At 39.6% G+C, this 26,894-nt stretch overlaps 4 protein-coding genes across 5 annotated transcripts in view; 3 read left to right on the plus strand and 1 right to left on the minus strand.

The window, feature by feature from the left end:
- Positions 1–26: 26 nt before the first annotated feature.
- Positions 27–1,500, minus strand: bola3 (bolA family member 3). Its single transcript, XM_074666036.1, has 4 exons — positions 1,347–1,500; positions 1,121–1,244; positions 823–911; positions 27–692 (listed from the first exon to the last, which is right to left on the minus strand). Exons 1-4 carry the CDS (start codon positions 1,413–1,415, stop codon positions 630–632), a joined length of 345 nt encoding a protein of 114 aa, XP_074522137.1. The 5' UTR covers positions 1,416–1,500; the 3' UTR covers positions 27–629.
- On the plus strand, positions 1,489–4,910 carry LOC141787842 (polycystin-1-like protein 2). Its single transcript, XM_074666523.1, has 7 exons — positions 1,489–1,493; positions 1,547–1,636; positions 2,603–2,874; positions 3,563–3,721; positions 3,818–4,006; positions 4,381–4,491; positions 4,754–4,910. The coding sequence occupies exons 1-7, from the start codon at positions 1,489–1,491 to the stop codon at positions 4,903–4,905; spliced, it is 978 nt and encodes a 325-aa protein (XP_074522624.1). The 3' UTR covers positions 4,906–4,910.
- Positions 4,911–4,974: 64 nt separating this feature from the next.
- Positions 4,975–18,359, plus strand: LOC141787548 (polycystin-1-like protein 2). Its single transcript, XM_074666034.1, is given in 35 exon segments — positions 4,975–5,215; positions 5,305–5,715; positions 5,807–5,934; positions 6,024–6,165; positions 6,963–7,161; positions 7,369–7,480; positions 7,548–7,689; positions 7,824–8,048; positions 8,413–8,555; positions 8,665–8,844; positions 8,957–9,094; positions 9,539–9,691; positions 9,778–9,902; positions 9,984–10,104; positions 10,384–10,512; positions 10,584–10,809; positions 11,114–11,634; positions 11,865–11,966; positions 12,086–12,264; positions 12,341–12,487; positions 12,589–12,788; positions 13,063–13,292; positions 13,401–13,617; positions 14,096–14,568; positions 14,898–14,994; positions 15,071–15,211; positions 15,293–15,478; positions 15,732–16,062; positions 16,446–16,579; positions 16,667–16,794; positions 16,885–17,045; positions 17,249–17,459; positions 17,563–17,664; positions 17,751–17,882; positions 17,993–18,359. Coding segments are annotated over 35 exon segments (6,678 nt in total). The 3' UTR covers positions 18,164–18,359.
- Positions 18,360–19,720: 1,361 nt separating this feature from the next.
- nfat5b (nuclear factor of activated T cells 5b) overlaps positions 19,721–26,894 on the plus strand; it is a 32,772-nt gene continuing 25,598 nt past the window's right edge. For both annotated transcript variants that reach the window (XM_074666503.1, XM_074666504.1), the window contains exon 1: positions 19,721–20,004. In XM_074666503.1, the coding sequence (XP_074522604.1) occupies positions 19,932–20,004 (73 nt within the window). In that variant the 5' untranslated portion in view covers positions 19,721–19,931. The remainder of the gene's footprint in view (positions 20,005–26,894) is intronic.

Genomic DNA, 26,894 nt, shown 5'->3' on the forward strand with positions numbered 1-26,894 from the left:
TTTCTTGCAAATCACAGAAGTGAGCAGGAGAAAGCAGGTGTTTTATTATTATTTGCACTGACAAGGAATATGTGAATATGTAGCATGAATTCAAGGTCCATGTGTAACCTAATGTGAAGAAATGATTCAAAATCAGTCAATTTACATGAAATATTGACACAGAAATTGGGATCACACTTTCAATTACTTTGCGAATTCTATGCTCAATGAGATCTTTTATGATGTTAAAGACATCAGTCAGTAGCCACTGTCCTAGGCATGGTATTATTTTTCCCCACTCCACTGTACCACTCCACCATTATCATTACAAACCTCAAGAAGAACCCAAATCGGGACAGTTTCCTTTATACCAAGATGTTTTGTGCGTATTGTAGCCTTTACTTAACTTATATATATATTATCCAAGAGCTTATACCTCACTAGTTTTTTTCCATATATATATAAAAAATAATACAATGTAATCTTACACTTTTTACAAATCACATTGTCTATGGTAATACCAAAGACATAGTTTCTTTGCCTTTTTGCCACTGATACATTGACAGTTATTGTAGACTACATTTATTGTCAACTGTACATTCTAAATAAATTGAAAAATAGGTTGTGGAAAAATAAAAGGGCTTTCCCATCTACTCTGGAACACCAGTGAATATTCGCAGTCCATGCATTCCTTGAATCTCCTCCTTGAGTGCCTGTGAAGGACAGGAGTGGAAAGAACTCATTCAGTGCCCTAAATGTGAAACAATGATGTCAAAAAGCTCATAAACATTGTGATGGCCATAGAAGGACCTGGGCGTTTTTTTTTCTTGAGCTTTTATTTACCTGGTTCACTAACTGGTGTTGCTGAACGGTCCTTTTTCCTTTGAATTCACTGGACTCTATGTGGACCTCATACATGGCCCCACAGCCACCTAAATGCAGCAGAAGATTACACCGAAACAGTCGATTTTAGTTTATATTAGTGTCGTCTCGTTAAAGAATGACTTTAGATCGTAATAAGAGTTCTACATTCATATTCTTGAGTCCCTTTAGGCCATTAATACAAGCTAACCCTTTACTACGAAGCCAGCTGTTATTACAACTGGCTTCATATTTTCTGTCTATAGTCAGATGGACTTACCCGAGATGTCAACAACTTTGAGTGAAGACGCTAACGGAAATTTCTCCTTTAATATCGCTGCGATGCGGACCTCCCCGTCCGTTTGTGTGGACAAACATCTCCGTGCATTAGCAGAAACAACAACCTGGGGAGACAGAAAGTGTGTCAACTTAAAACAGCTAACTGCAGTTAGCATCACAAATGACCTTCTGATACGTAGTACATACGCTTTAAAACGTGCATTTACCTGGTTTGTGCGGAAAACCCGAAGAGCAGAAAACACAGTGCCGGTCAAGCTCCGTTTGCACGCAAACATTTTGAAAATTAAACGCCAAAGGACTCAGCATAAGTTCACACAAGTCATGTCCTAACTGACTTGTCCCAGAAATATGACGTCAAACATCCGGGCACCTCTATGATAGTCTATTTTCCTTCCTAAGTCATAAGTGAACTTTTATCCATTGAAAGCAAAAATGTAATTGACAGCGGCCTTTTTATACAAAAAAGATTAAAAATCATCTATCTATATATTACAATGTAAGTTTTCTCAATTTCATAAACAAGATGTGCCGTTAACCCCGAAACGGAGTCAAATTATGTCTGTTCTATACTTTGTATAGAAGTCATTAAAGACCCTGTGAGGAAAAACGCTTGCTAGATTCTTCTCACAGCGCTTTGAATGAGGAAAAACATTTGAATGACAAGTCGTAAGCTTTTAAGTGGCTTATCCAACAATGGGAAAAGTGCGTTTCAGTGAGTTAAGTTGACGATAAGATAACTGTGTGTCAGTTCTTTTCACAAGTTAAAGAAATCCATAGAACCATTAGCCTACATAAGGCAATGTTTAGCAGCTAAATGAAAGTCAGCAATTAAAAACGGCATCTACCATAACACTTTACCCAGGATGAACAAAATACAACTGTAGCCTTCGTTGTTTGTAATAGCTGGTTTATTTAGAGTTTTATACATAAAACTCGTCTGCTATTTAAAATGTATTTGTATATCTACATACAGAGTATGTGATGCCATCACATATGGTGAAATTATTTGATTGCATTATATGTTAGGGGCAATCTGTTTCCTTGCTCAATATTGTACATAAGTCTGTGCAACAAAAGGAAAGTCTATGCCTCTTTTCAAAGTCTAGATTGACATTTTCATGGAGGGTAAGTCTGAATGCGAAGCTTATCTTACTCTGCAGGTTTTGTACCCCTGCATTAGTGGAGGCTGAGGAGCAATTAGTGGATGTTGACAGTGGGCTTTAGTGCCTTTCATTACAGGTCTAGGCTTTGTTTGTGCACAAAATTTACGGTCACAACACAAAGCTTGACAGCCATTGAGCAGGCCATCCTTATGTCAGGGTTTATTCCAAAGAACTGACTGGTGTGATGGTTCCTGGTGTTCCAACCCTTTAAATACATGATGTTAGCAGACACTGTGAACAGTATCAGAGATGGGAGGCACCACTTTACCCACACTGACTCTGTTGATTCTCTCCCTCAGCTGGGCTTTTCAGGCTGAGAGGGATGCAGTGGGTCTCCCTTGCCCAGATTACCAGGAGGGTTTTGATGGCTCCTGCTACGAGTTTGTGGGTCTACAGCAGTCCTTCCTCAGTGCCCAAGGATGGTGTGAGCGAGGCGGAGGACACCTCGCTTTTATTCTGAATGATGAGATACAGCAGTTTCTCCAGAAGCACCTGCAGCAGGAGAAGGACTGGTGGCTTGGGCTGGCACCTGCTGCTCCAAACCTTACACTCGACTCTGCTTCAACTGAGGGTGAGAGAACAACAAGGGGACTGAACATATACTGCATGACTGTTATTGGACTTATATTGGACTTATTTGAAATTTTAGAGAGTTTAAATGCATTTGGGGGCTGTGGTGTAAGCTGGCTTAAATACAGTTTGTGTCACAGTTGCAAAAATTAGCCTTAATACTTCCACATAAACCCACCGTATCAGAAACTTAAAGTCTATGTATTTTCTGCATTAATGGAAAAAATGTTTGTTACATCTATGATTAAACAGTAGAGACATTTGGAATAATCATGGCTTCAGCTGCTATCTCAGTAAGCACCTTGCATGTCCATTGTAAATGTCTGCAATGTGTCTGTTGACCATCATTTAGAAGGCTGACTCATCGAGATATCTCCCTCAAGCAGCTGGAGCAGTGATATATGGTTCTCATTCATTCAGGCTTTTCTAAAAGGCACACTGTCAAGTACCCTATTTACAAATGTGTGTTTACTCTGTTTCATACAGAAAAAAATCTTAGTTGGTCATTCATCTTTTCACCAGCTCAGCAAATTGTTTTGTTGTTTTATGATCCTTCAAGTTGCTCTGAAACAACGGGTCACCAGAAAGAAGAGATGAGTGGAAAAAGCCCTGTCTCACTGCTACATCTGTATCGGTAAGAATAAAATAAAAGTGGGAAACTGAATTGTGTAATTTTTGTCTTCTCTCAGGTTCCTTGGCTTGGCTTGATGGCTCAGATGTCAGCTATAGTAACTGGGCAAACATACCTGATGCACAAGCAGCCTGTGGACACATCCTGAAACATTCAGGCTTCCAGTGGGAAGCCACAGGGAACTGTAGCCAGGAATTGAGCTTCATTTGTCAGTTTGGTATGCACTAAATAAATTGACAACTTTATTTTAAACTTTGGTTTTACTTGCCCCTCTTTATTGATTATTATGTTGTGGTGTGTTTTCTTTTTACAGAATCTGGGAAATCATTTGCGTGTGACGGCCAAAATGCAACACTACAGTGTGGTTCTGGTCAGGTTATAGAGATAGATGACAGCTTCTATGGTCGGAAAACGATTCACTATTGTCGGTCCAAACTCACAGCCACCCCGACATCTTCCCAGGAGGAGTGCAGTTGGATGGATGTGACAGCATCTGTATCAGGTGTTGTTGTTGTTTGATATCATGACACTTAAAGAACTAGCCAGTTGTAGGTTCTAACATAAATGTGCATAAAAGAATATACGATGTATCTAAACAAGTCAAACATATTTTTAAATGGCTTATTTTTTTTAATTCAAAACATTTTTTTATGTGTTATGGGTGTTTTAAGTAATAAAAACCATGATTACCTTTTGAAAAGGTTTACTTCTACTGCTTAGCTTTGGGGTATTCACATACTTTTTTCCTACTGAATCATAGCTGAACAATATCATCTATTAAAATGAAACCAAAACAATAATATTTCAGTCTGTTAAACAGTTTGTTTGAAATAATCCAGGAAATCTGTAACATTTTCTTGTTGTTCGTAATTCCAGCTCATTGTCATGGGCTGCAGGCATGCCAGGCTCCGGTGGATCTGAGCTCTTTTGGTGAACCATGTCCCATGCTGAGAAGTTACCTGTCTGTGGAGTATCACTGCAAAGATGGTCAGATGTACATTTTGTCCTGTATTTCCATTATAAACACACATGCATAGATGTTTTTATCTCTGAAATGGTACTTATGATCATTACTATTATCAATAAACAGATCAGGCAATATAACTTAGGCTGTATACATTTATTGATGCATTTACAGAGTTATATCTGTGCTGTGTGTGTAGTGAACTGCAAGTTTAGACTGATGAATTTTTAAAAACACAGAAACAATGTATCCATAATTTGAATCAACGGTCGGTCTCCCCCTCAGGACTCCACCTTTCAATGAAAAAGCTGGCTGCTGTCTCAGAGGATGTTTCCTTCAAAGTGAAGTGGCTCCTTCACCCTTTTCAGGGAAACCTCACATGCACCGTGAATGCTGGAGATGGCCACACCATTGATCCATACAGCCCAGAAGAGTGATAAGACTTTGTATTTAAGATCAAAAGAGTGGTTGACTGACTGATTGATTTAAGCTTCATTGACTTTTTTATGTTTCACAGGATGGAAAGCACTGTGATGCACAAATACAGTCAGCCTGGTGTATACACAGTTGAAGTGGAGTGCACCACCAGCGACTGGCACGTTACAGCACAGAAAGTCATAACCATTCAGGAGCCTGTTGGACAGTTTGGTGTCACTAAGTGCTATAGCAGAAATGTGACAACAGATGGCGCTAAATGCAGTGCACTTCATGATCAGCCTGTTCTGATCCAAGTTGTTGTGGAAGGAGGTGAGTGAGTTTCAAAGCTACATAGGATAAATGCTTCCAAACATCACTTGCCCAAACAGCAATTCAATCCTTTTTTTTTTTGTAAATAGGTACAAATGTTTCCTACACAATTCAATATGAAGATCATGTGCTCACTAACCTGACTGTGGACAGAGGGATCACACCCTACAACATGACACTGAGCACAAACGTAACAGAAAGGCTTGGACATGGCTGCCACAATCTGACTCTGACTGCTTCAAACAAGGTCACAGCCCAAACAGTGTCCACCCATACAGAGCTGTGTTTGCTGGAGCCGGTTGAAGGCCTTCAGGCCTCTGTGGTAGCTGGAGAGGATGAGTGTCCAGACTCTCCTGATCTTGTTATCAGTGTTTCATTGGAGCGAGGAGCACCTGCAGAGCTTCTCTTCACTCTGACTGGAGCCAGGGACAATATTTCTGAGACAAGAGACATGCTTAACTCTAGCCTGCAAGCCTTTACATTCTCCAGCCCTCTTGAAGGTATTTGGAGCTTTAGCTGGACTGTGAATGAAATAAAAACAGTTAAATATAGTATACAGAACACTCCTTAATATACATTGTTTTTATGAAGGATTGATGCAGGTAAATGTACGAGCCATGAACAGCCTTTCTGACTTCAGTGTGGATGTGGACCTGGAAGGCATCCATCAAGCCTGCCAGAATTACTCTGATTTTTCCCCAGACACATATGGAGACAGAGTATGTAGATGACTTAATTTACATTTACCTATATGTACAGATTTGTTCCTGCCTCTTTGACAGTATGATGACTTTGTTTCCTTCTACAGAATGAGAGTGCGGAAGAATCTGTGGACCTGAAAATCATTATGACTCCTGACACTGTAGTTGATTACACTCAGAGTGTGATGCTGAATGTATCTGGAACTGAATCATTACCCAGCAAAGGACTCACATTTGAATGGAAATGTAGTAAGTAAAACAACTGAGCATTACATGATTTAGTTTTTAACAATACAGATAATTAACTCAAAACAGAAGGGATTTACAAACAGCGTACACACATCATGTCCTGTGTGTGTGTGTGTGTGTGTGTGTGTGTGTGTGTGTGTGTGTGTGTGTGTGTGTGTGTGTGTGTGTGTGTGTGTGTGTGTGTGTGTGTGTGTGTGTGTGTGTGTGTGTGTGTGTGTGTGTGTGTGTGCGTGTGTCGGTCTGTGTGTGCATGTATCGGTCTGTGTGTGTGTTTTTTGACGCTCAACCATCCCACTTGCTTTTTCTGCAGCATCTGTTCAGGTTTTCAACCGTATCCACTCTCTAATCACCTCCCAGCAGCAACTTTGACTGGTTGCAAAGAATGCACTCGCCATACAGTTGATCCTCGGCTATGTCCAACTTTTAGTTTTGTTTTAGCAGAAGTGGTGTCATACTTTCAGTTTCTAACAAGCATATCCAGTTTTTCAATAGAACAGGAAAACATGCTCTCCAGATTTTAGGACTGAGACAATAAGTACTCATTTAAAATGATTCAATCTGTCAAAAACGTTTCTCTTCAATATGTCTGTGTCTGATTTTGTTCTCCCTTGTTTAGAAATGCTCTCCTGGCCGCTATGTGTTCTTGTTTTGTTGTTCACTCCCTTTAAATACACTTTAATCAAACACTGAATCGTGATTTTTGTTATTAAAAAGTACTTTATACAAAAAATATAACTTTAATCTCTCTGTTACCGAAGCACTGACATCAACTTCTGCCTCTGCTTCTGTCTGTTCAGGAAAAAACTGCAAGTGCAAAAACAAAACAAGGGATGAAACTCATGTCATTGAAAAGGACTGCCTTCCAGATCCATTCCATGTTTTCAAATATGTTTTGACTGTGAACAGACCAACCTGGTTCAGGGAACAAATTGACCTGGCTTCAGCTTCAACGTGCATCACAGTGACTCCGAAGGAATTCACTGACGTTACTATCAGGTAAAAGGAGACCTCTTGGACTCTTCTTATTACATATTTGTAAGGTGCATGCAGGAGTTGATTTCCCGTGGACCTTTGCATGCGTTTGAATATACAAAGATAACTTGATTATTGTAAAGGTCTGGGATGTGGAATCCTTATAGCTCATATACTGCAACACAACAGGATATGATTAGATTTGTAACATATTCACTCTGATACTTTCAGTTGTGATAACTGCGCTTCAATAAATGTAAAGGACCATGTAAAGCTCAGACTGACCTGTGGGGTGACTTGTCCAGATGTAGTCTGGTATATTGAGGACCTTAAATCTTTGCCGGTAAGTCTGGTCCAGTACTCTCATTGTAGATTAACAGATAAATTAATGAAATATTTTGTTTTACCAGGGTGGCCTCAAAAAATGTTATGCCAAAGCAGGAACAAGGCCGCCTATAGAGAAGCAGGATGGTGGTACTGAATATGTGATACAAAGCAAACACCTTCAGACTTCAAGAAACAAAAGGCAGAACATCAGTGTGATTGTTTATGGTTTGTTGGTTTTAATCGTATACACTTATAATTTTATAATTTTCTTCCAAAAATTACATTTTGCTTTCTTTGCTCCAGAAAGTTTTTATACATCTTTCTTTAAAAGAGCTTAAATGTGTCAATTTTTTTCACAGGTAAAAAGGAGCTTGGCTTTGCAAAGTTCATCTTACCAATACCAGGTCCTGATCCGACTGAACCACCTGACTCCAGTGTGACAACTGAATCCACGGAAAACCCCAACACCCCCTCATGTAGCATCTCTCCACTATCAGGAACAGTCCTTGATGCTTTTGACATTAGCTGTGAAATAAGTGCTTTCTGCTCCAAGGGCTGCTTTTACTGCTTCAAAACAGACACAGGTAAGACCTAAAAATAATATGGAAACATGGAAAAATCTGATTAATAGGAGAAAGAGAGCAGGAGGGAAGGGAGTGGAAGGACAACCACTGTATTGGACAGAGAAAACGGATCAGGCAGTCAAGCTGTGACTTCTGAAAACTGATTTTGAATTTTATCTGTCTTTAAAGTTTGTCCTTCACTCTGCTCGGTTTAACATCAGAGCCTTCTTTTTTTAACCATTGTCTTCGGGAAGAGAGTTTACTACTTTTGTTGTGTTTATAAAACGAGTGTCTGTCACTAATTTGATCATACAGCAACATGTGAACAGGTAATTAATAATAACTCAAAGCAGCAGGTTGACTACATTCTGTTTTTGTCTTAAAGGCAAACATCTGCGCTGTAGTAATACCAATGAGGTGAAATCTGTCTTCCTGCCTCTTGGAGATATAAACAACAATCACAGTTTGTCTGTTATTGTGACTGTGCAAAATGAACATGAGAAAACCACCACAACCATCTCAGCTCAGGTTTGTAATCTGCCCGTATCTAAAAGAAATGAGAAAATAAAAAAGCTCAGAAGCAAGAAGTCCATGCTAAGCTGGAAGTAACACTCACAGGATGTCTATGTTCCTAAAGGTCCTGAGAAGCAGTTCCAGCTCCTCGGTGGAGGCTCTCACGTCTGCAGTGCAGGACTCTGTGAGTCAGCTGGAGCAGCAGGGTCTGCTCTCTGGTGAGGCTCTGGGACAAATATTCACCTCTGTTTCTGATATGCTGAATACAGAAGCTGCCCATGAACAGAAGGATGCAAGAAGGAAGGTAACAGAACAATGCAGAGAGAAGCTTGTAGCACACTACTTTGTGAATGATTTGTGTAGCCAATGATTGAAGGTATTCTTATTGTTGATGTGTGCCTCTCTTTCTGTTTTAGCTCAGAGAGCAAATGCTGAATAAAATGAACACAGTCCTTCTGGACTCACCCAGCAACACGACTCAGGGAGTGCAAGTGACGGCCAGAGCTGTGGCTGGACTCACCCAGCGCCCAGATGAACTCAGCCCCATTGCTCAAGTACTGCGCAGTAGATCTAAACCCCAATATTAGTATGAAAGGAAAAATGTTTGAAATAAAACCGAAAAACAATCCAATTTTCACAACATGCTGGAAAATTTAGAACAGAGTTTTCTTTGTCAAGAGAAAAGAGCAATAAAAACAGATAAATTGAAAATGTAAACACCAATAATGGTGTACAACTTAAAAGATTTTCAGGACATCTTGAAGACATTGCTAAAATCATTGAATGTACTTCTGACTCAATGTTATTTTGACCCAGCAACTACCAATAGCACCAAGAAAACCAGCTCATCTAAAACTGTCTCTTTTACCAAAACTTTGACCAAGTCTTTAAATCAAAGGCTTTTATGATTACTGTCCTATTTTTTTCCACCTACTGTTGTTCAAAAATTGAACAAAGATCAACTCTTAAACTCTCTTTATTTTTTTCTTCCTTTCCAGGAGGAAGCTGGTTCATTGTTGGTAGACCTTAGCTCCTCTCTCAACTCACTCAGTGTAAATCAGGACCCTGATGAGGATGATGATGGAGAAGTTGAGCAGGCAGCTGCACCCATAGTCGAAGCAGCCAGTAATATTTTGAATGTTTCATCAAATGTAAGCACAAAACTGATACAGATGTGACTTAATGTTTTTGTCTTCAGCCCTCTGTCATGATATAAATAAGTAATGTTTTTTCACAGAAAAAAGTCTCAGATTTTCTTCTTACTGGGATAAACAATGTCCAAAGTGCTCTGCTGAACAAAAGGAAACTGAATGGAGAACCTGCTATCATCGACTCTGGTCACATTAGCGTTTATGTCAACAGGTAAGAGATCAGTGACGCTGGGTTAAATCTTGTTCTTAAGAATAAACCAGGGTTTGATAACTTTACTCATGTTTCCTGTAGAGTGTCTCCAGGGAACATGCAGATGCAGGATATCAATGTACAGAAGAATAGCTCCTCCAGATTTTCCTTCCCGGTGCTGCCTGCTCACATCCTCTCTCCTGATGAGCCAGTGGATGTCAGAGTAAGTCTGCACATAAACACATGTAGTTTCTCATTATAGTGAGCTTATAGCTTTTTATTTGTGTGTCCTGCTTATAAATCTCAAATTGGTTTTCATTTGATGTGTTGCTTGATGGAGGCTTTGAACTGTTAGGAAAGGGACAGTAGGATAGTTTTGAGCCTATGAAAATTGTTTAGGTATTCTTTAAAAATCAGTCACCTTTCCTTTCGTGTTTATAGTGTGAGCTCTCAGTAATTGTCATTTTGACGATCATGTACACGAAAATGTTCTTCCTTCTAGATGATGAGTTTCGAGACAAACCCATATTCTTGGAAGGACGACAACATCACAGGGACTGTAGGATCTGTTTCCCTCACCAGACCAAATGGCTCTGTTATTCCTGTGGAAAACTTACCCGAAGAAATTGAGGTAACATTCGCCTCTGAGAAACTTTTCATTTTGTCAGACTGTTTTGAACAAAATCTTCTTTTGCTTTTCAGATCCTCTTACCGAGGCTTGATGTTGGGCAGGAGAACAGCACAGTCCTGGACCTTGCCAATTTCAGCACATTAATAATTGACGTCCCCTCACCAGATGTAACACTGGTGCTGAGAATGGAGCCATCTGAAGACATTTCCTTCATGCTGTTCTTGGGATACAAATATTATCCAAATGATGGGAACTATGTTGCTAAGACTCGTGTCCCTTTAGAGGATTCAAAGGAAGGTAAACTGAACATCCAGTTGTTCTTTATGTAGCAAATACTGTTTCTCATGGATTGATTTCTTTGCCCCCAGGTACAAGTCTTTCTTTCTTGAATCATCTCTGAATGATGAAATGCATATAAACTCTTTGCTGACACATTCTCCTTTTCATCACCACTTTGGATGTAATCTTGTTCAATATTCTGCATTACAGCTTACGCATGTTTGCCATAAACTGACTAAATTATTCACCACCACACTAAGAAATGTTCTGGAGACTAAGATGTAATCTTGCGTGTGAAGATTTGTTGTGTTTTTCACCACAGAGGAGAAATATACCTGGGTTCTGAGTCCTAAAGACAGAACAGGAGATGTTGGACTTCATTACCTGGTCATGAAGCCCATTGTAGAACCAGGGGTCAAATCCATCAATGCTACAGTTAGTGTTGTTTCCATCGCTGCTCAGTGTAAATACTGGAATGAAACAGGGTCCACATGGAGTGAGGATGGCTGTAGGGTGAGTTAATAAAGACACACACACACTGCATCATTGCATCATGTTAAAAAGTGTGCTGTGAAGTTTGAATGGCTTCCTTTCTTTGTATTTTTTCTTCAGGTCGGGCCCCTCACCACGCCACTTGTCACTCAGTGTCTCTGCAACCACTTGACCTTCTTTGGCAGCTCTTTCTTTGTCATGCCAAATCTGGTGGACGTGTCGCGCACCGCAGAACTTTTTGCTACATTCACAAACAATCCGGTGGTAGTGTGTTTTGTTGGCGCTATCTTTGCTGCTTATCTCCTGGTGGTTGTGTGGGCGCGCAGAAAAGACATCCAGGACTCAGCCAAGGTTATTCTCAATGAAGACTCAAGTTGTCATGTTTTTTGAAGTGTCAAAGCTTAGGAAATTATGTTTCTTCTTTATATAAAACCTTTTAACATATCAGCAGAACCCTTTTAAAAAAATCTGCTTTGGGGACTTACAATTTTCTATCAGAGGTTGTTTGGTTAACCTGTATTAGGGGTCTTTTTGTAATTCTCAAGTAATACCTAAATCTGTGTCATCTCATTCACTTCTAGGTGAAGATAACAGTGCTGGAGGATAATGACCCTTTGGCTGAGTATCGTTACATGCTGAATGTGAGCACAGGGCACAGGCATGGTGCATCTACCTCCTCTCAGGTCAGTGGTTTGTGGTAAAGTTCTAGGTCACTCAGAAATAAAACCCAAATGCTACTTCTTTTTCTGTGATGCTTACACTCACTCTGAATTCTGTTTGGTCTGTTGTTTTTTTGTGCCAGGTGGCAGTAACTCTGCAGGGAACAGAGGGAGAAAGTGAGCCCCACCACCTGACAGACCCTGAGAAGCCGGTGTTTGAGAGGGGTGGCGTGGACATGTTCCTAATGACCACACACTTCTCTCTGGGAGATCTCCAGAGCATCAGGCTGTGGCACGACAACTCAGGGGAACACCCTGCATGGTATGAGAAAGGATATTTTGCACAACGCTAGCTTTAACTTTTGTCGCAAGCACATAACTATTTACTGTCCATACAGGTATGTGAACAAAGTAATGGTACAGGATCTAGAGAGTGGACAGAAATGGCACTTCCTCTGTAATTCCTGGCTGGCTGTAGACGTAGGAGAGTGCACTCTTGATAAAGTTTTTCCGGTAGCCACAGAGATGGATTTAAAGAGATTCAGGTAAGAACAAAAACCCTTTTACCGGGGATTTGAATTGTTTCTGTATCATTAAAGATGCTATATCTTACATCCAATTTTTATTTTCTCCAAATACTTTTTAGTAACTTGTTCTTTATGAAGACAGCCAAGGATTTCCGTGACGGCCACATCTGGTTCTCAGTCATCAGTCGGCCTCCATGCAGCACTTTCACTCGTGTGCAGCGAGTGTCCTGCTGTTTTTCCCTTCTGCTGTGCACCATGCTGACAAGCATCATGTTTTGGGGGATCCCCACTGACCCCTCTGAACAGACCATGGACCTGGGTAACAAAGTTTTTAGATTTGTTTGTCCACATAATGTCGTATTTGAGCCATGTTTTTCAGTAAAGAACTTTTGAGTTGTCCTTTAAGCCTTAACCAGGTCACACTTGAAACCTCACGCCAACAAGAATTACTTAAGCTTATAAACATGTTTTGTCATGGCAGTGACCTGAGGCAGAAGCACTGACTGTTTAATAAGCAGATCATTAATTTTTGATCTGCAGTGTTGTATTCAGATTCCCTGATCACACCTTTTTAAATCTGGTTCACTTTGCAGGTCACATTGAGTTCACCTGGCAACAAGTTATGATTGGGATTCAAAGTTCAATCATTATGTTTCCCATCAATCTCCTTATTGTGAGTATCTTCAGAAACACTCGGCCCAGAGAGAAGGTAGCAGCTAAAACTGATGCTTCCAAACAAGCAAAGACTGGCCGAGTGTCTCCCTCACAGACGTCTTCCCCTCAGAAAGAGCTGAAGGACATCACACCAGACACAGTGATCAAAGTGAGAACATAAATATCTTATCATAAAAAACTTTATGTGCCATTTGGATAAAAGACCTGATGGGTTGTTGTTGTTGTTGTTGTTGTTTTTGTGTTGAATTTCCATTAGGATATAAAGAGGATAGCTCAGTCTCTCTCCAAAGCCATGAAGAGTCCGCTACCTGACCTGCAGCTCCTGCCTGGTCAGCAGGTGGACATCAACACTCTGCTGTCTCTGGTGGAGGACATCATCAGGCAGCAAAACAGGGCAGCTGAAGACTTTTACTCTGACAGTGCCAAAAGTGATCGCTCCATGATCCTCAGTTTAGGTGCAGTCAATCTCCAAGGTGAGCAGCACCAAAGCCATGACAGTACTCTACATATTTAGTATTTCTGTTTTTGTTTTGCTTTTTTCTTTAAATCAAGAATCACTTTTACTTTGAATAACTTGTCTTTTTCTTGCAATATTTTACACATGGGTCTGGCTTCATTTACTTTATCACTGGTGCACAGATAGAAATAATAACACACTTTTATTGTCTCCTTTATCATTTGAAAAACAATTCTGGTTTATGATTTTCTTTTTAATGCACTAGATTTAAATTCATCAAGTCCCTTTAGTTGCATCAAGGAAGACAAAATAAACAATGAATCAGTATTGAAGAATGTCTTGCCCCATAAAAGATTTCTTTGAGTTTCTGTAAGAATTTTGTTCCTTTGTGTCGTTCATGATAGAGAAGTCCTGTAGAGGGAGGATAATTCAGCAGTTGTACCTTGGTTAAAATGTTACTATAATAAATGGGCCATGATCCCATCTTTCAACAGAAGACAGTGGATGGAGCAGCCCAGAGAAAACCTCAGATGAGGCTCAGAGGAAGAGCATCAACAGCAGGTACCTGTACAGGCAGCTGCGACATGTGGAGAAAGAACTGGATATGCTGGGGCCATCTCGTTTTCCTAATTCAGACAGCTATAACCGCGCCATGCAGCAAGTTCAGGGAATGAAAGGTCTCCTGGAGTTCCACCTCCCCTCATCAAGCCTGGAAGGAGACCAACTCGACCGCAGTCCCAGTCCTGAGGAGAGTGTCGATGGAAACTCCAACAAGAAGTGCTGTCACGGTGGGCTGCCATGGTGGTTTGTGTTTGTCGGCTGGATTCTGGTGATTGCAACCAGCTGTGTGTCGGGATACTTCACCATGATGTACGGGCTGACGTATGGGAAAGACCGCTCCATTAGCTGGCTGATTTCCATGGTGGTCTCCTTTTTTGAGAGCCTCTTCATCACTCAACCTCTAAAGGTGAATACTGCTCGTGGTTAGATTTTACAGACAGAAGTTATGGACATGGTCACATTGCAGTGATAGAAAAGATTTCATGAAGTGGGATTTTCTAACCAATGTCCAAACCTTTTCATTGTAAAATGAAATGCTACTTCACTGCTATGTTCATGAGTACTGACTAAAAACATTTGACATCCCTGAAACTTGATGTCTCTATGGTAAAATCTTAATTTAATATAAAAGATGGATCTCTTTCATGATCTGCTACATGTAGTTTTACTGTATTTATAATGTAGTGATTGTTTTAAGGTACGCTTGTCTTGAAATCTGAAAATCTTCCGCCACAGGTTCTTGGGTTTGCAGCTTTCTTTGCCTTAGTTTTAAAGAAAGTTGACCAGGAGGAGTACGGAGAGCCTCAGATAGATGACAGCCTCAGAAACACAGGTGTGATTTTGTTTTCTTGGTTTCATTTTAGTTGGACCAAAAAAATGTGAGTATTTCTTTAACATCCCTCTCTCAGATGATTCAGACATGGTCCGCGCAGCCAGAAGAGACAGCACGTGTAGTTTCTATCAGCCACCACCCCCTACTGACATCGAGAGGATGAGGAGAAACATGATTAAAGAACAGAAAGTCTTCGCCCTCATAAGAGAGATACTAAGTAGGAGAATCACTTTGATACAACTTTGGGAGCAGTTTGACACAGTTTGGGTACTGATGTGAGATTTCTGTTTTGATTCAGCCTACATGGGATTTATGTGGATGCTGCTCCTGGTGGCGTATGGTCAGAGGGACCCAAATGCTTACTTTCTGACCCAGCATATTCGACAGAGCTTCAGCAAAGGGATCTCAGACAGTATGAGCATTCAGGGAGTGTTTGACTGGGCAAACACGACTCTGCTGAGCAGCCTGTTTGGAGAGTACCCAGGTCAGTATGTTGTGAAGCTATTTAATGTCACACACAACTACTTTGCATGAGGTCCCTTTGAAAACTGTGCACCTTTTTGCTTATGTCAATATTATCTATAGCTTGCAGCATTTGTTTTTAGAGTATAGTTGGAAAGTAATTCAGCAAAAAATACTTAAAATAAAAATAAAATTTCTGTGGACCCAATGACAAATAACATGCTGAAAATTTACTTCAATTGACAAATCTTTTAAATATTTGTATCTTGTCTCAGGATTCATCACAGATGGTAACTCCAAGCTGGTGGGTAACGCTCGCCTCCGCCAGGTGAGGGTGCAAAAAGACTCCTGCACTGTGGCCCCCTCCATGCAGCAGACCACAAAAGGTTGTCATGCTCCATACTCATGGGAGCTTGAGGACATGGGCTCCTATACCCCAGGCTGGAGCAGCATTGTGCAAGATAATACCTCCGTGGACCTTGACAGCCCCTGGGTGTACCAGTCTCAGGGTAAACTGAGGGTTTTGCCTATCTGGGGAAGCGTGAGGCTGTACAGAGGCGGAGGGTTCGTGGTAGATCTGGGGCCAGATTTACAAAATTCAAACAGGTAAAACAAACTTTTTACTCTGACCAAATATGTAGCTGCAACAATTCATCTTCAAACTTTTTCTGACACTTCATAAAAAATCTTCTGAAAACAGATCAGTTATTCAGTGCTAACACAAGTTAACTCTAGCCTCACAGATGAATAAAAACAATTAGAGCTATATTCAAAATTAAACCATAAGAATATTTTAGTCTTTCAGTAAGAGATAAAATTTAAAGAAACTTTTTTCAGCATCTTCAAATTAAATAATCGAATCAATGACAGCTATAAGCCAGAAAAAAAATCATGATTGTTGCACATCATTGCCATCATGTTTTCCACACAGTTGGTGTTTTGGATTTCAAGCCAGAACATAATTTAATCCTGTATTTTGTTTTCTTTAGAACCCTGCAGTACCTTTATGACAACACCTGGTTTGATGCTTATACCCAAGCCATCTTCGTGGAGTTCACTGTGTACAACGCAAACGTCAACCTTTTCTGCATTGTCACACTCATGCTGGAGACCACAGCCATAGGTACAATCAGCAGATCATGCTGTTGAACTGTCAGTTTACACATTAAGAGAAATTTGTCTGTGGTCCATGACTTTGTGTGTTTTCCAGGAGCTTTCCAGTTTCGCAGTGAGCTTCAGAATGTTCGTCTTTACCAATCAACTGGTGGCCTTCACATCTTTGTCATGGCCTCTGAAGTCATCTACTTCCTTTTCATCATCTATTATATGTTTGTCCAGGTATGAATTCTTGCACCATGAATTACTGTGGATTAAACAGGATTTTTGCCCCATAGTGTCACACATCAGAAAATCCTCTCTTTCTGACAGGGAAAGCTGATGAAGCAGCACAGGTGGGCTTATTTTAAGAGTAAGTGGAACCTGCTTGAGTTGGCAATCATCATTCTCAGCTGGAGTGCATTGTCAGTCTTCATCAAGAGGACCCTACTGGGAATAAGGGACATGCAGTACTACCAGAACAACAAAGATCAGTAAGAAGCCGTGTGGTACAGTGGTGTCTATGCAAAGTGTTGGCCTTTTTTTAACCTTTTGAAATCAAGATTTTTGAATCTATCAATAAATAATTTTTCTTCGGATACATCTGATCTCAAAGGAAATCAACACCTTGGTTAAATCCAAAACATTTCAAAAGCCTGTCAAAACAAGGCTCTGTCCTCTTCTTCTCTGTTTCCAGATATGCCAGTTTCCATGAGACAGCCAAGGCTGACGTAGTGCTGGGATATCTGGTTGCTTTCTTGGTGCTATTATCTACAGTCAAACTGTGGCACCTGCTGAGACTGAACCCGAAGCTGCACATGATCACGGCCACATTGCAGCGAGCATGGACTGATATTTCAGGCTTCCTGGTGGTCATGGCCATCATGTTCTTTGCCTACTCCATCGCTGTGAGCAGTTTCCCACACTTGGTGTCAACATGGTACACTGATTAAATTGATCACACATTTAAGTAGTTGTTATTAATGCAAACTTAAACTGTATAACTTTCAGTCCAATGTGATGTATGGATGGAAGCTGTACTCCTATCGGACTCTGCTGGATGCTGGATTGACCATGATCAGCCTGCAGCTCGGCATCTTTAACTATGAAGAGGTTTGTGAGACATCTCTATAAAACTCAGTAAAATAAAAAAAGACTGCTCTTCCTTATGGACATACCTCTCCCCTCTTATTCCTTAGGTTCTCGATTATAATCCAGTGCTTGGTGCTTTCCTTATCGGCTCCTGCATTGTGTTCATGACCTTTGTGGTGCTGAACCTCTTTATCTCTGTTATTCTGGTGGCATTCAGTCAAGAGCAGATACATCACAAGGTAACCCAACGATGCTGAGTATCAAATGACTTATTGTTAAGAATACTGTGAGTTTACCAGGACAGAATTACCCCTTCCTGATTTATACATATTACTCATTCTTCCCGCAGCCATCCGAGGAGGAGGAGATTGTGGACCTCATGTTGATGAAAATCTGCAGTTTGTTTGGAGTGAAATGTAAGAAACGAGGCAGTGAAGGGTTAACAGAAGGGCCAAGTGTTTCATCTGCTTTAAATAATGGACTCTCAACCATTTCTTCTGGGAATACTTGTTTGGGCTAAAACATTCAACAAACATTCACTTGGCTTCAAATATAGCTTTATAGCTTGCTTTGTGGAGGCTTTTCACCAAATGTAATCCCCTTGCAAATCTATAAACTGCTGGCATGTTTATTACTGTTGCATAATTGTCCTATTACAGGGAAAGTCAAAAATAAAATGAAAGAAACCAAGAAAGAATAATCTTTATGTAAAGTACTGATGCACTGTGTTTAGGCTGTAGTATGTTTTATTAAACAGATTGTACTGTGACTTAATCTCATTAATTTAATTTTGTTGCATTAGATAAATATTTATTGATTATCACGAAACATTGTCTTTGCTTATTTAATGATATTAACACATACGCTTTATATGTTCGGCAACTTAAATCAGCTGTCAAAAAAAAATGTTCGCCATTTTCAACAGCAGAAAGCAACATGCAGAAATGATCATAGTGTTCCTCACAAGTCAGTTTGTAAAAGGGGCAAATTAGTATTTTATTCAAGGTGCTTTGGAGATTATTTTACTAAATGCAGCATCATAGGCTCAGAATTCAAATACTTGTGTTACACAAACAAAAGTTATACATTGTTTAATAATGGCTTAAATGATAATACTTTAATGTATGCATATAATTTAACCTCTAGATGTTATCATATTCAACAAGATGCCATCTGTTTACAGTCATAAAAAATAGTAATGTGTAAGAAGATCTGGAGATCTGGAAACCATAAATATGAGGGCTCAAGTGAAAGGTATTGCCAGGTGTCCCAACATGCTTTTTTTTGTTTGTTTTTTTGACATTTTTCAGTGATGCACAATGCACAATAAACAAACTAAATACATTTTATATTCTTATTAAACTAACGCTTTGATTGAAAAAGAAAAAAACATTTAAATTTATTTTCTTTGGTAGTTTGTGCCTCTGCAAAAAAAGAACATACACATAGATCAGTAAGTCTGTTTAAGTAACACTGTTGTTTAACTTGTTAAGTGTTTTAAGTGCTTAACTCTCACATTTACTTTGTGTGGCAAAAACACATGTACATTGCCTGTACCAGATAAGGGTAACTAAGTTGTTGAGGTTAGACGATAACAAATGCTTGTTTTAGGACACTGGAACACACTGGTGCTAGGTGAGGTGTCCTTGGCTTATGCTTATACAACATGTGAATAAGGTAAGGGTGAGCCAGGCCTTTTCATTTCATCAGTAAGGGAGCTTTGCCAGAATAATGACATTATAGGCAAAAGGTTGGTAAAATAAAAACATTAAAAGCTTAAAAGTTTAAAAAAAAAACTTGAAAACTTCTGAAAGAAAAAATCAAGAATAAATGCAACAAAAATTAGAAAGAACCTTAATGATACATAACCCCATTTAAAAGTAAGGTTGGCAGCTGTGGTTCTTGGGTGAAAAGGTAATTAGAGTTTACGTGGTCTTAGCTGGATCTTAGTCACCGGAGAGCACTGAAGAATGCTCAGCGTCTCATTAAAAACTATACGTAAATGTTACGTATTGCGTCATCTGCGTGGGCGTGTCACCCGCTGTAAGCAGCAGCACTGTTCGCCTGCTGGTAACAACATGCGTCGTAGGCGGACCGACAGGGTCTCACAAGGCAAGTCACGGCGGAGACAGTGAACCAGCTTTAAGGACGGGGTCAACGAAGAAAGTTTGGCTGTCTAAACATAAACTCTGAAGCTTTCTGACAGTGAAAGAAGATATAAAATCGTCCCGCTACGTGACGTTGTGTCAGACTGTGGGTGTCCGGTTTCCCAGTCTTGAGGGATTGCGATGCCCTCTGACTTTATCTCCCTTTTCAGCGGGGACCTCGACCTGAATCCTCCTAAAGCCTTATACTCGAAAGGTAAGAGCGAGAACTCTTATATATCTTCTGTCACCTACCCTTGCTTAAGTTCATACCTTGTTTAAGTGTATATACCTTGTCTCTACGTGTGTTTGGCGTGACTTGTGTTCATGTGGCGCTGAGCCACCCCTCCCCTCTCAGTGTCATTCATCTATAAACTGCCTCCTGTCACATGTCTGGTGATAATAAAATGGAGGTAACATCTGTAAATAGTTGCCCATGTTATCCTTCAATTTTTACTCGTGGGTAGCTTTCGTGAGGAGAGGTGAAATAGTTTTAATGATCTGTTCTCCTTTTCTTTGATCAGACCAAAGCCCTCAGTGGCTGGATGCACACTGGTCAGACTAGTTTAGTTAACTTTCCCCTGCTAGGTGAAAACACTGCTGTCTATTTTCTGCGGGTTGTTTGACTAGACCCCCCTCCCCCCTCTTCCCCATATAACCTGCTCCTCTGAGGCACCACACACGCACTTCACTGCTCCTTGAGAGTGCTGCAAGTGTGCCCATCATAAACATTAACTTTACTACCATCACGTTGAGAGCTGACCTTTTCCTTATCATATTTTGGGTAGACTTCATTCTTTAAGATTTGTGAGAAAACTCTATGTTCTGAGCATGGTATTTAACAGTCAATAAATCGACCTAAGAGACACATTTTCTTCTTTAGTGTGTAATGTAAAATTCTTGTTTTAAATTGAATTATATAAATTTGTCTGTTTGTACTGCAGCACTACTGCTGTATTAATTCAGTTTAACAGTTTCAGTGTGAAGACTTAAGCCCCTCCTATATCAATGCACAAGATTACAAAAACCCTTGTTAAATCTTCCTTAGATTTGTAGTCACAAAGAAACGCAAAATTCTTTTAAAAAGCTCCATTTTTGACTGTCCTTTTTATGCAGTTCAGGTGGATTGCCACTTGATACTTTGTTTTTATTCTACTATTAAGATATTAAAACTCAAAACCTCCTGTTTTTAGTGCAAATCGATTTTTATTCTGTACATCCAAAAATTGCTATGGCTGCTATCACTGAAGGCAACTGAAAGTGTTTCAGCAGTTTTAAAGATGCCTAGTTTCCTTTTTGAACTTGACATTTCTCTGAATTTTTAAATTGATTTAATTTTTTACTTATTTTATTTTATTCTTGTTTTATTTACCGGTTTTATATTATTCATCCAGCTTTATCAGATTGTTTAAATTAAACTGATTTTATTAATTTACTTTTAAGTATTTTACAGGACTTTTCGCACATATTTGTGTTATCTTTTCTTTTGTGAAGCACTTTGGGCTGCATACTGTAATGTATGAAAGTTGAAGGATGAGTTTGAGAGATCATTCAGAATAAATACAAATAAGTTCACTATACAAAAAATTTAAGTAATACAATATCAATTCACAGAAAACTAGATACTTTTCTTACATCATATATAATATATATAAATCATATCATCATATATAAATCTTAGTCACATTTAGATCCAAGCCAATTTGATTTCTTCTATTTTTCCTCAAAAGGACATTGGGTTGTCCCTCATTTCTAATGTTATCAAGGGTCATGAAGACAATCAATGAACAAGCAATCACAAAACAGTGGAAGCAAATTGAGTGACTGATAAGGACTTGTCCCTCAGCCTGCCTTTCTGATCACAGCATTGTGTATGTGTGTATTTGGGATGGATGAGATAGTTGCCTTGGCTGTGTGTGAGAGGTGCAGTTAGTTCTGCATCTTGCCAAGGACGACTTTTCCCAGGTGGTCCATGGGATTGCCCTTTAATTAAAAAAAAGAAGAAAAATCACATTTAACATTAAACCCCTGGGAAGTCACACCCCACACCTGGATGAAAAGGGCTCATTCTTTTGTAGGAGAATCACCTGCATCTTGGGTTTAACTCTGCTGAATTTAATCATTTATACTTTGTCTTGTTTGTCTTGGACAGCTAACCCACAATAAGGATAATACATGTATCCTGCAAGTGGTGCAGGGAATGCTGAGGAAAAGCAACTGCTGCACTCAGAGTAGGGCCTTCTTTGGTTGGTAAATGACTGTGAGTTATTAAACATCATAAAATGTCTTCTTGCCAGTTTCACATCAAAGTGAGGAATGCTTTGGCCTTCCCATAACTCCTATGAAACCAGGTTAACAATTATAAGACAACAGATCTTGGCTTTTTTTCATACTGACACCCACCAAAGCCTGTTCAATCATTAACCCCCTGGCTGCTCTGTGTGTAAACCTGGGCTTAAATAGCACTCCATTAATATTGACTCTCTGTGTTAAGCAAACTTAGCGGCATGCACTTAAAAATACTTGATTGCCTTGAAAGCTTGTTGATATCTGATTATGAAAGAAAGAATACCGCTGAGTTAGAACATCAAAAAAAGAGGAAAAGAATATCTGGAGTTCTTAAACACGCTGTTCTATTAGGTCATTGTCTTTGGTGTCGTAAACACGTTAATGGGTGGACTCTGAACCCATACAGAAAACGAAAAGACAGATTTCCTCTTACTGTTTAAGATCTATATTATAAACCTATGAGTCAAAGCACAAGTTGAAACACATAGGAGGATATGTAAGTGCTTTACAGCTAGAACATTCTCTCCAATGACTTCTGTGGTGTAGGTCAACCTGCTCTGCAGACTTCAGACTGTCAGTTTGGCTCAGTCGTAATGTGCGTAATTTAATGATCATGCTTGACGTTGTTGTGGTTTTGATAATTTGCTTTTTGCTTCTGTTGAAATCAGGTTGTGAGGAAACATATTTTTCCATCCAACTGTATGTAAATGAATATAAGTGCCAACCAAAACATGAAAAGACACAAACATGAGCCCTGTAGAACCTGCGTCGGATTGGGCGGAAACTGGTGTCAGCAATTTACTCTCACTTCAGTCTCTACTGTCCACCATGGGTGGTTGTCATCTTCATGCCCCAGTAGGTGCACATTTATTAAACATTTGAACATTTTCCAATGTTGTTAAGAGGAAATTCAAGGAACACAGCAAAGCATTGAAGTAACTATAGAAGTAACTACTTTGGTTTTGTGATGTGATGATGCCATATCTTCCTATGAAACCTCTTCGAATGAATCATTAACACCAACAAAACCTCAGCCTCATCAGGCTCAGGTCACAATATCACCTTCTCTGGTATTTACTGCTAACTTGTGACTTTGTTGTGGCCACAGCGAGTCAATGTCTAACCTGTTGAGGTGTGACACACTTATCAGAACATGTTCTGTGATTTATTACTTTCATTCTTGTGACTATTTCAAGAAAGGTGACTACCTGATAAGGACAGATTTTTAGTTGGTCACATAATGTCTGATATTAAATATGATTGGGATGTAATCCTCACAGGCAAAAACAACAGTGAGGGGGAGATTTTAAGGGCAAAGTAAGGAGCTGAAACACTGACTTTGTCGTCTGAAGTACTCCACGACGTCTGATGCATTGTGTCCAATCATTTTGAGGACGATTTCTCACAGCCTGCTGTGAAAAGCCCAAAGCACCCGCGAGATCTCACAGCCACCCCTTGTATCTCTCTCCAGAGCAAGATGATTCTGGACCGAGACATTAAATATTGAGTGTGGTGAGTGTTGGCTGGCAGGAGTCTTTCCACTGGCAGATGAGAAGAAACAGTTAAGGTGTCAGGAGCTCATAACCGGGCTGTAAACTCTGACTGACACTCTGCTGGAGTATTTCATGGCTTGAAGGGATTGAAATGTGCCATATGAAGTTTGACCTATTGAACTTAATTTTTTTTTTTTATTATTGGAGCTCTAGAAATTCACAAGCATCAGTCTACCTGTCTAAAGAAAGAGTTAATGTGAACAGTTTTGACTCTGTAGAAACAAAATCTGGATGAAATTATCAACTATTTTTGAGCCTTGTCTGCAATTTCATAAACCAAATCCACCATTATGGTCATTTTAAATGTCAATCACTTTTATCAGTCCAGTAGATTTCCTGATATCTTAACGACAAATTATGATTTTTTTTTAAATAGGGATTAAAATAAGGTGCTTCTCATTAGGTGTCTAAATGCATACTAACATAGAGTAAACCAGAAATTCAGCTTCATGTAATCCGATATAACAAACTCACAATAAACCCTCTTTGTGTTAAGCTTATCATATTTAGTTTTTGTTGACAGTGTGCCAGAGAACTTTTGGCTCAGCTTTTAGTCCCTCTTAAATGCCAAATGATTTTACATACTGTTCAATTATATATATTTATAAAAAAAAAAAAACAAAAAAAAAAACGAGCAACATTTAGCCTCTGACCCCGTGCTTTGAATCTTCATCAGCCTCCGTCTGAAGGGTGAGAGCCCGGGCACGGAGCACGGATGGGTCAAGAAAACATGAGACTGTCACAAGAGACTGTTCATTTCACATTTCCAAGCAGCTCTCAATGTTGGGGTTTTTGTCGGACCCTGATCATTGCCCAACCTTAACCACATGTTTATTGTTGAAACCATAATGACGAAGTTTTGTTGACCTCGATTGTCATTTTGAGTCGAACCATGATCCTTTTTGTTTCCAAATCTCACCAGATATTTGCAACAGTGAGATTGCATCATTGAATGGATTCATTTTGCAAGAGTGAAAAAAAAGACAAAATGCTCTTCTTTTTTATTTGCCGGGTTGCAAATTGTTGTTTCAGAGAACAACCCTACAGGACATTGAAACCGCTCCTCTGCAAAACAGAGAAAAGCAGAAAAAATGTTAGATTGAAAAACCTCAGATGTTTGACTCTTTTGCTTGAAAAAATAACCACTGAGCAACTATCAGAATGTTTCTGTGATCACTTCCTGTAAACTGGTGGATTAACAGACCTGCGGTAGTTGGAATAGCTTCTGTTCCTTTCTTTCCAACCATGGATTTGGTAAATGATGCACACTGATTTGGAAAAGTTTTGTTATGGGTCTAATATATGGATTCATCTTTCCATGACACAGTTGGAGACACCATGCCACCACATTCACCTCAGGGTTTCAGGGACTTCATCCAGATTCATGTTGGTTTTTGTAGACTCTGAGTCTGTCTTATGCAACCTGTCACACTGAAAGGTCTCCCCATGGAGGCTCATACAAAGAGGTATTTCATGACCGTCAGATATGCCGGCACAAAGTATTCAAGAAATTCGTCCTACAGTCTTCTGGTTGTGGTATCTCAATATCCTGTGTTTTCATTTCTGTTTTCTGAGTCATCTGTTGCTTCCTTGGCAGACTGGCAGGGTTAGAATGAAATGGCGATTTCCCCTGCATCCTGTCATTGTTGGTTTTCTTTTACCTTCTATATTAAAGTGACGCTGAGAGGTCTGGATACTGAGAAAGAGACATGGTAGAGCCAAGGCCAGGAGAAAGGATGGCACGTTGTTGTTGTAGAGATTCTCCTCTAGAAGCCAAAAATAGCACTTTCTTTTCTCTTTGTGCATGTACTCAAAATTGGGAATTTAGTCACACTTTCATTCTAAAATTGGTGCATCAATCACCACAATATGTGATATTTACTGTGTATGTTTCTGTCTGTGGCTCTCCCAGTGGTTGCATAAAAACACACACACACACAGACAGATACAGACTGCCCCTGCCAACATTTTGGAGCAAAAGACCGTAAGAAACACAGTATAACCAAGCAGACAGCTCCCATGTTCACGCTTTGTATTTGTGTCCACATGTGTCAAGAGTGACCCCTTGTGATCAGATCTCACTTCACTCAGTCACCTCTGTTTGCAAAGACTACATGAGTTTCTTTAGACTAAAAAAAATCAAATTGGAGCTTATTCAAAGAGCGGCAGTATGGCCAAGCACAGATTATGATACACAGTGCTGAAAGACTGCAGCCAAGACTGACTCCTGATGTGGTTGGAGTGAGTGGGTCTCAGCATGTCTTGAGTTTGATCAAACTGCTGTTTCTGTTATTATCAGACCACTTGTGTTAACACCAGGCGTTCACCGGGCCTCACCCACCAGTCGTCTGGTGAAATCATAGATTGTGCTGTTTAGGCCTGTCACGATAACAAATTTTGCTAGACGACAATTTTCCAAAATATTATTGCCGATAAACGATATTATTGTCAATATTATTTTGATTTTTTTTTCCATTTTTTCATTGATGTAACTATGATAAATGGGATAATAAAGTGAGTACACCACATCAAAAGCAAGAAACTTTAATTTCTTAAGAATATTTAACTGTAATTAAAAGGTCAGGATCTTTTAAATAAAATAAATGAAACAAAAAATATAATAAATTTAACAAACAAGAAAGAGAAAAAAATACAATGAAAATAAAATGGACTCTCTTTTAGAAAAAAATACATGTCAATGAAAATAATTAATACTAAACCAAAACAATAAAACATAGACCCTGTCTCTAAAGAAAAAATGAAATCCCCCCAGTCAATCCGTACTGTCTGTCAAACGTTTTTAACATTTCTGGCTTTCAACTGTATTGAAGGGCTGCATTTCTTTGGCAACGTAGCTGTCGTTGAGCACCCACCATTTGGCGCTTTTATTTCTATTTACTTTGCTGACCAAAAGCCTCCGTAAGAGCGGATTGTCAAAGAACAAGGCTCCACTGCACCTCCCCTTCTTCTTCTTCGTCGCCACTTTTTTCAATCAAATGCGACATATCATCTCGTTGGTGTTCATGAGCTCACACTTTGTTCATTCAGATAAAAAACGAAGTATTCCCACACTGGGACTGTGGCAGGCGGCTTAAGAACCGTATCTTTCGTGCCATCACTCATATTAGCGTGTGTTTCCTCCTTACCCCTCAGGACGCTCGCTTCAGCTCTCTCCGTGTGTACGAGCAGCCATGTCACAACAGATGCCTAAGATCCCATTTTTGACAGATGCTCACTCTGCTATAAATCCGCTAAATCCGCTGTA

This window comes from Halichoeres trimaculatus, unplaced genomic scaffold (genome assembly GCF_033239565.1).
Source record: "Halichoeres trimaculatus isolate MK-OKI-2021-1 unplaced genomic scaffold, fHalTri1.1 fHalTri1_scaffold_3, whole genome shotgun sequence".
In the NCBI taxonomy this organism is placed as follows: Eukaryota; Metazoa; Chordata; class Actinopteri; order Labriformes; family Labridae; genus Halichoeres; species Halichoeres trimaculatus.